We start from the raw sequence: 8,675 nt of genomic DNA, 5'->3' as shown, positions 1-8,675 counted from the left end.
ATAAAAATGTAAATGTAAAAAGTGTATATGCTATGTTCTGTATCTGCATGCCATAATTTTAAATTATCTTGTTTTTTGCTAATGTAATTTTAATTTTAATATACCACAGATAATAATTATGGACTTTGCAAAATGCTATAAGATTAACTAAAAGTTTAAAATAGACTGTCAAAACATGTAAACAAAAAAGGCAAAATACTGTGGGAAAGGCTCTGGGATGAAGGCCTATTTGGAGAAATAGACAAGGATAATTGATGGGCATTACTAATACTGACGTGCATTGCCCTTGAATCATTTGATATGGAAAACTGTCGAATGTTAATTAAAATCATCCATTATAACATTGTTCTGCCTTGCCAGAAGCACACAGTCGATGAATGGAGATTATTTGGGGGGAAGGTAGCCATGTCATCTGGTTTTGATGTGTGGCAGTGTGTGCTCTCGGATGAAAAGAGCCAAAGCTCTCTAAAGATCAGCTGTTGCATCATCATCTACAAGCAACAAGGATGCTGTAAACATGTCCAACACTACACCAGACCATAACCAAGAATAAAACAAATGTTTGATAGTGTACAGGTCATCCATGTTCTTCCATTGGATAATGGATTATCATTTTAACAGGTATGTAATTCTACACAAAATGTTCTGCTACTGGAACACTGTAGTTATTGCTGTAGCCTACTCATTTCTTCATTATTTTATAATTTACTTATTGCATGTGTAACCACTACAGGATGGCACTGGAGCTCCACATTAGATGATCTACATTAAGCGATGTAAGTACTCTCTTAAAAAAACCTAACAAAGGTTTGTCTTAATGAAAAACAATATATTGGATCAAATATTATATCAGAAGTCTCATCTGTTTGTTTTACAGAAGCTATGGCTTCAGAGAAGTGGACTGAATGTCACAGTTCTTTAGAGGACGACTGTGAATCCCATCTTCCCTCTTCCCGGCTCTTATCAAGGAATCATGGTTGCCATAGACGCAGAGCTCCAAGCCTTTCCATTGATTCTGGAACCTTCTCTGTGGAGCCCTGCCAGGTGTTTGAAAGCAGTGAAGGTACGTCCTAAAGTTACCCTACTTGTTATTTCAACCCATGGTTGGGTCAAATGAACAAACCCAACTTTTAGGTTTAAATTAACCAATGCTGGGTTATTTCAACCCATGGTTGGGTCAAATATGAACATTTTCTGTGTTAATTTATCCTAGTGATTGGTTTCATTCATTTTTAACCAACCATGGGACGAAACAACCCAGAATTTTGTAATATGTTATTATAAAGACATTAAAACATTCACCTGAACATTTTTTTTTACGTTGGTTTAGATTTTAGATCTGATAGCAGGACTCTTTGTGACTGCGCTGACACGAATTGCTTTACAGAAGAAGAACTCTTGAACATTACTTTTGAAGCATGTGACACAACTGGCAAAGGTACAATATTTTAAATATTAAAGGTATAAATGAAAGCCTGAAAGCTCATCTCTATTGTGCCTACAGGAGAGGTCCAGGCCTCCACGGTGGTGCAGTATCTCCAGTCCATGACCCTTCAAAATTCCGGCCAGGATAAGCTGAAAAACTTGCAGCGCATGCTGGATCCAGAGAACCGGAACGACCCTGTTAGTCGGGATAGGTTTCATGCCACCATGAGGGATTGGATAGCCCAGTGCTGCCAAGATGGGTGAAAGCTATAAACAAACACTGATGTCACTGATGTATTTGCAAATGAAACATACAAATGCTAAACTGTATGTACATGATGTTATGTAAATATACATTTGGTCAAATATTTGGTATGTTGTGACTTATAATGAAAACAAATTGCCTTTCAATTTATAGGCTTCCTGAAGATAAGAACCAGGTACCAGGTTCAGTTTTTAGAAAATTATCTCTAACTGGTAAGTTAATAATAGTTAAATCAATAATACGTTTATAAATGTTAGCCTATGTTAAACTTGAACCTTAAATTAGTCTCACGTTGTGTCCTAGGGACAGAGTATCCTACTTCTTTAAATGAAGCCACATTCACAGATGGAGCTGAATGTCATTGGTTAGTAAGGTCAATTCATTGCATACTCATGTAAGGACAACCTATGATTTTATAATAGATGGCCGGCTGTTTTCCTGGCTCCCTGTCCCTAGGGCAGTCGTGACCTATGGTTAGAAGGTCACGCTTGTAACCCAAAGGGTTTGCTGGTTTCAGTCTCACAGCTAGTAGGTTGTGACTGAGGTGGTCTTGAGCAAGGCACGTTTTTCCCAATTGCTCCCCGGGTGGTGCAGTGATGATAGCTGCCCACTACTCCGGGTTTGTGTGTTCATGACTCACATTTCAATTATGGCCTACCATACTTGACAATCACATCACCTTTCACTTTTCTTCCATTTTCAGTGAGACTGGAGATCTTTTAGGGCTAGTAGCTGAACTGAAACACAACCAGCAGAGGTTAAGTGAGCAGAACAGCAGTCTGTTAAGAACCGTTTCTCAGTGTGAAGACACAATACTGCAACTTAACCTGGAGGTTTCAGAGTTACACACCAAACTTGCCAGGTATTGAAACTCGATCTACAGCAGACCCTAAATATTTTCCCATATGGGAAATATATGTTTTCACATTTATTTTAAATATATTTAAAAATATACAAAACTTTAGCAAAAATTTTTTTGCTAAAATGTATTGAAATATGTTCCAAAATGGTAAATATATATTTAAAAAAGTTATAATAATATATTTAACATAATAATTATTTTAAATATATATATAATTAGCCCTCCATATATTTCAATCCAAGGAAATATAATCACGTCACACTGGAAGAAAAACTATATTTATGTTACAAACCTGTAAACATGATTAGGCGGTTTCCCGGACAGGGCTTATCCCAGTCCCAAACTAAAATGCATGTTTGAGCTGGCTTTATTTAAAAACATCTTGTACTGACACATCTTAACAAATTTCAGTGCCATTGTTTTGTCTCAAGATACACACCAGTATTGTTTTTTTGTAACTTAAATGTCTTAGGGCATGTTTGTTAAAACTAGTTATATTTCTTAATTAAACTAAGATCTAGTCTTGGTTTAAACTAATCCCTGTCAGGGACACCACCATCTAATATAACTAAGGCCTAGTCCTGGATTAATCTAAACCCTGTTCGGGAAACTGCGCCAACAGGTTTGAAAAGGTTAAAATTCACTAATTTTTTTTTAACTTCAAAAATTTACATTTTAAAATGAACTTTACTGTTAATAAAATCTATTTTGTATATTTTTTAAATATATTTTGGCCTAGAATAATCTTCTTTGCCATATGGTTGTAAAATTAGAAATGTGTTTACTGGCCAATTTTGAAATATATATTGATATGTAGGTTAAAACTAAATATACACTGTAAAAAAATTCTTTAGAAATTACAGTATTACTGGGTATTACTGGCAACTAGCTGCCAGTAACTTACCGTAGATTTTACATTTATGTTATTTACTGGCAACATTTTGTTCAAAGTTAAATGAACATAAAACATTTTTAGACTTTTTCTTCTACAGTAAGTTACTGGCAACCAGCTGCAAAATTACAGCAAATTTTTTACAGTGTAGTTTGTATATAATGTAAAAATATATTTAATTAAGCCTTTTTTCTACAAAATGTTTTTAGCATATATTAAAAAACATATTTTTTGCCATATGGGTTTAAACACTTGTTTTGCTATTCATATGGAAGGACATTTACCTTTATGCATTTGACAGCTATACATTTGTGAACCTGTCTGTTCTCTGAAGAAGTCTCATAATCTAATAATGAGATAGGAGGATCAGAGTTTGATTTCTCATTGATTTCAATCTTTGATATGACCTTACTCAGTCAAAATTAAAGATATCAGTTTTATATTTTCACACAATGTTCTTTACATTATGTAGGCTGATTTTATGTGACAAAATGTCATACTTTGTGTATATCTGGAAATCATACCCATGACCTTTTGTGTTGCCAGCACATTGATCTACCACAACTGAGCCACAAAACCATATTCATGTTGCTGTTGGTTATGTTGACAGTGCTCAGTTGTTTGCGGTAAGATCACGGGCTCTTTCTGAAGAACTCGATGAAACCAGAAGTGCACTCCAGGAGAGCCAGGACAGAGCCACACGAGCACAAGCAAGCAATCGTGCATTAGTATGACTTTACCAATTACTAAAATATTCTTTTATTTAGATTATGCACATTAAACAATGTCACACAATATTTGTTTTTCTTTTTTCTCTTTTAGATAAAGGAAAGTGATCGATTAAAAGCCCTAATTAAAATATCTGAAGAAAAGGTATTGGGTCATAACTGCTTGTGATTTACAAGTTTTTAAAAAGTGTATTAAAGGCATAGTTCACCCGAGAATTAAGATTCTTTCATCATTTACTCACCTTCATGTTGTTCTGTATGAGTTTCTTTATTCTGTTGAACAAAAAGGAAGATAATATAGTAAGCAGACAATTGATGGTACCCACTGACTTCCATAGTATTTTGTTTGTTTTTTCTACTATGTAAGTCAAAGTCAACTGTGTGCCTGGTTACCATAATGTCTTACTTTGTGTTCAACAGAATGAAAAAAAATAATACAGGTTTAAAAATGTTTAAAGGTGAGTAAATGATGGCAGAATCTTCATTTTTGGGTAAACTTTCCCTTTAAGACACATATCTTTCACAGAATGTAAAAATAACAATGGAGAGAAACCTGAGTGAGGAGCGAATAAACAAACTGAAGAGAGAAATCTCTGATTTAAGGGTAAGAGACTTGATTTAAGTGTGCTCCTGATATCAAGATGTTCCTGTTTGAATGATCACAACTGGTGATATATTAACGCTTTTTTATTATGTTTGCAGAGTGAACTGGAAGAAACGTATATGGTACTTGCTGTAAAAGACAGAGACCTTACTAAGGTAATTTTAAGTTTGTAATTTCGTTCACAGTTCGTTAAAATTAATAATATGCATGGACAATAAGTATGCCATCTGGCATGGGTGCAGAAAACAAAGAGTTGATGATGGCACTTTACTATTGCACAGAGAAACATACTGCTGGAAAAGCTGAAGTACACTCACTTTGAAAGCCACAAACTTATTGAGGTATTTTATTGTTTATCACTTTAAATGTACGTGCTCGTGACAGAATTATTTGACTGGTGGGTTATAAAGATGTTCCTGTTGTCTGCTAATGCATTTAAAGGGCATACAGTCAGAACTGATGAGGTTACAAGAGCACTCACAGCAAGCACTCTTCAGGTAAACACCACACCGGCACTTCTTATCTTCAGTCTGTTTATATTACAGTATAGCAGGCGGTATTTATGGCAAGCAGCAAAATCGAAGTTTATGATTGGTGCTTTAACCTGTATGTATCTTAGTATATTCTTACATATCTGAGGATATAAAAAATATTTTTATCAGCATATTAAAGCAATTTTTCAGGTTCAACTCAAGTTAATTCTATTAAAAGCATCTTGTCATTTTATTCTGCTCTTTTGGTTTGTATGACTTTTATTTTGAAGTTCAAGGCTTGTTCGACTTCATGCGGCGCAAGAACTGACCGTAAGAACGTCCAATGACGTCAAAGTGCCGCGAGAGCGAATCGAAAGTAGACTTCTCCGTATGATTTCTCGAATAGCTCTCGCGGTACTTCTACTCATCTGCCTGTCGGTTCTTGCGGCGGCGAATTCGAACAAGCCATGTGTGTTTATTAATTTGTCTCGTGAACTCAATTTGTTATTTTTTTTTGTTGTCTTGGATGTGATCAAAATGAAAATGTCCTTGCATAAAAGGGATACATTTTGTTTCCTAATATTGTTTTACATTATTTTGTCAGGTTAAATAAATCCCATTCCGGCTCTCCTGGTTCACAGAGGACATGTGCAACAAACCATCAGTCTCTGGATTGTGAGATTCAGGAAGCTCAACCGGTAACAGTTCATCAATTCACATAAGTGTGTTTCTTTATTTATAGCCACTTGTGTCCCTGACTTTAAAATGCTCATTTTGCCATATTTTCCAGACTGTTGGCCAAAACAATGGCCAACTTTATACCTTTATTACATGAGAATTCGGTTGACTTTTAACATTTTTTGAACTTCAATTTTATTTCCATTTTGTCTCAAATTATGTATTACGCCAGAATGAGAGTATAGTTCCTAGCCATGTCTACCTGCGTGATGCTAAATGGTGTAATCCAGTGGTTCTCAAACTGGGGGCTGTGAGATGGTGCCAGGGGGGCCCCAGTTTTATGACATTTTATAAAATACATTAAAGGGATAGTTCGGCCAAAAACAATATTAAACCCATAATTTACTCACCCCCAAGCTGTCCGAGTTGCGTGTGTCCATCGTTTTTCAGACGGACACATTTTCGGATATTTTGGAAAATATTTTAGGTCTTTCTGTTGATTGGATGTGGTGTTGCGGGGTCCAGCCGTGGTCCACGACCTTCAAGTCCAAAAAAAGTGCGTCCATCCTTCACAAATTAAATCCAAACGGCTCCAGTATGATAAACAAAGGTCTTCTGGGGGTGGTCCGTGCGGTGTTGTTGTAGAGGTGTCCAAATTTAGAATTTTATTGACGTAATTAACTACCTTCCGGTAGCGCCGCCATCTTAGCCTCAGGAGAGAGTATTAGCGTAGTGTACGCACTTTTCTTAGTGACGTATGACAAATTCGGAGGGCGGGGGGACAGAGCAGCAGCAGAGAAACCTCTGTAAGCTGCGTAAGCACTCATCCTGAATGCGGATGATACTAAGATGGCGGCGCTACCGGAAGGTAGTTAATTACGTTAATAAAATGTTAAATATGGATATTTCTACAACAACACCGCACGGATTACCCTCAGAAGACCTTTGTTTATCATCCTGGAGCCGTTTGGATTTAATTTGTGAAGGATGGACGCACTTTTTAAAATATTTTCTAAAATATCTGAAAATGTGTTTGTCTGAAAAACGATGGACATATGCAACTCAAACAGCTTGGGGGTGAGTAAATCATGGGTTTAATATCGTTTTTGGCCGAACTATCCCTTTAATTTAACATGAATTCTGTGTAATTAAACCTAAAAAAATGAGGCTACTAACCAACAACACTACTTTGTATAACTCAATATGTTTTGTTTAATTAAAATGTTAAATTTTAGAACTTTTTTTGTCATAAATTTCTTTGGGGGGGGGGCGCGAAGGACTGCACCGTACACAAGGGGGGGCCGCAAGCGGAAAAAGTTTGAGAACCACTGGTCTAATCAATGGATTATGCTAAACTATGCTAAAAGTGGTAAACTCTAGGGGAGCTGGAAAATGAGTATATTTTCAAAAAAAGGAGTGTCCCTTTAAATGCAAATGAGCTGCTGCTCCTGACTCCTTTACCAAAAGAGAAAGTGAGCGCTTTCATTCAAATCAGATCTGATTCCTGTAAATATAGTTTGAGACAATAGCATCTCAATATTGAACTTGAACTCGGTGAGTGAGGAAATTGTGGTAATGCAGGACTGTCTTTATCAGTGTGACGTCACATTAACAAGAGAATCAACACAGCATGTATAAGGAGACTGCTTTTGTTTAATGGTGATTAAAAAAGTTTTTTTTATTGTAGGTTTGTTGGGTTCACAAACAACACATTTATGTCCATATTTGTTTTATTTTTTTACTTTATTGGTTTATTTGATAGGGACCATGCATATTCATGAACATTGATGTATGAAATACACCATGTAAATATGCCAAACTTAGTAAAAATAACTTCTTTTCATCTGTAGTTCCTAGACAGGTAAGATAAGACTAACATAAATACAATTTTGCATCAATGTAAAATAAATAAATTCCTCAATATACATTTGAAAAGGTTTATGGTAAATAATGAATTCTTTCATGTAACATCTGTACATTAAAAGGTATGTGGTAAATATCTATAATAAATTAATGTTATTAAAGACATCTTGGAGGACAATAAATGAACGTTTCACTCATAAAAGTGCCTGTAGGTTATGAAACATGTTACACATGAAGATTACATGTAAACATTACATGTAAATGCAAATTAAATCAATGAGCATGTTGTCGTCTTAATCTTTCAGAATGTGACTATGGAGTTGAGTTCCTCACTCAGTCAGATGTTGCCAATCCAGAGAGAAGATATTCAAAACATCAAGCCTGTTGAATTATCCCATATTCTCCATTTGCAATTCGCAGAGACTGTGAGAAATGCACATCATAAACATTATCCCACGGTGTCACAGACAAGGCTTAAGGCTAGTCCTCGACTAAAACGCATGTCTCAACTGAAAATAACGTGCACATACAGATCTTAAAATATGCCAAGTGCCATTGATTTGTCTTAAGATACACTATGCATAACATATTTTTTTAAGGCATGTTTATAAATTAATGCTTAAACATCTTATTTTATCTAAGGCCTAGTCCTGGTTTTAGCTAAGCATTGTCTGTGAAATCAGGCCTATATGTCATATAGGTATACAATTATTAAAGTAATCACTAACTTCCTTTATCAAATATGTAATATTTTGTACCTGCTCTTCAGGATGGTGGAGGTGGACACGGTGCAGCTGAAATGTTAGAGAGACAACAACAACATGAAAGTTCTAGAAATCAACTGATGACATTGTAAAAAAAATTTTGGGTTTGATTTGTTTCTGT

The 8,675-nt window shown here is 35.5% G+C and overlaps 1 protein-coding gene across 4 annotated transcripts in view; it reads left to right on the top strand.

Annotated features, from left to right (window-relative positions):
* The first annotated feature begins 398 nt into the window (after positions 1-398).
* Positions 399-8,675, top strand: part of LOC129450624 (inositol 1,4,5-triphosphate receptor associated 1) — a 74,024-nt gene continuing 65,747 nt past the window's right edge. The window contains exons 1-17 of one of the 4 annotated variants that reach the window (XM_073859392.1): positions 399-621; positions 734-776; positions 878-1,063; positions 1,331-1,438; positions 1,505-1,685; positions 1,844-1,902; positions 1,994-2,054; positions 2,394-2,552; positions 4,055-4,172; positions 4,267-4,317; positions 4,699-4,776; positions 4,875-4,931; positions 5,058-5,117; positions 5,218-5,273; positions 5,854-5,947; positions 8,096-8,215; positions 8,560-8,642. In XM_073859392.1, the coding sequence (XP_073715493.1) occupies positions 883-1,063; positions 1,331-1,438; positions 1,505-1,685; positions 1,844-1,902; positions 1,994-2,054; positions 2,394-2,552; positions 4,055-4,172; positions 4,267-4,317; positions 4,699-4,776; positions 4,875-4,931; positions 5,058-5,117; positions 5,218-5,273; positions 5,854-5,947; positions 8,096-8,215; positions 8,560-8,642 (1,466 nt within the window). In that variant the 5' untranslated portion in view covers positions 399-621; positions 734-776; positions 878-882. Of the gene's footprint in view, positions 622-733; positions 777-877; positions 1,064-1,330; positions 1,439-1,504; positions 1,686-1,843; positions 1,903-1,993; positions 2,055-2,393; positions 2,553-4,054; positions 4,173-4,266; positions 4,318-4,698; positions 4,777-4,874; positions 4,932-5,057; positions 5,118-5,217; positions 5,274-5,701; positions 5,719-5,853; positions 5,948-8,095; positions 8,216-8,559; positions 8,643-8,675 lie in introns of those variants that run through there. The other 3 variants (XM_073859391.1, XM_073859393.1, XM_073859394.1) reach the window with 3 other exon arrangements.

This window comes from Misgurnus anguillicaudatus, chromosome 21, assembly GCF_027580225.2.
Source record: "Misgurnus anguillicaudatus chromosome 21, ASM2758022v2, whole genome shotgun sequence".
Classification (NCBI taxonomy): Eukaryota; Metazoa; Chordata; class Actinopteri; order Cypriniformes; family Cobitidae; genus Misgurnus; species Misgurnus anguillicaudatus.
Note: the sequence above shows the minus strand (reverse complement) of the source record. Positions and strands in the feature narration are given on the sequence as shown.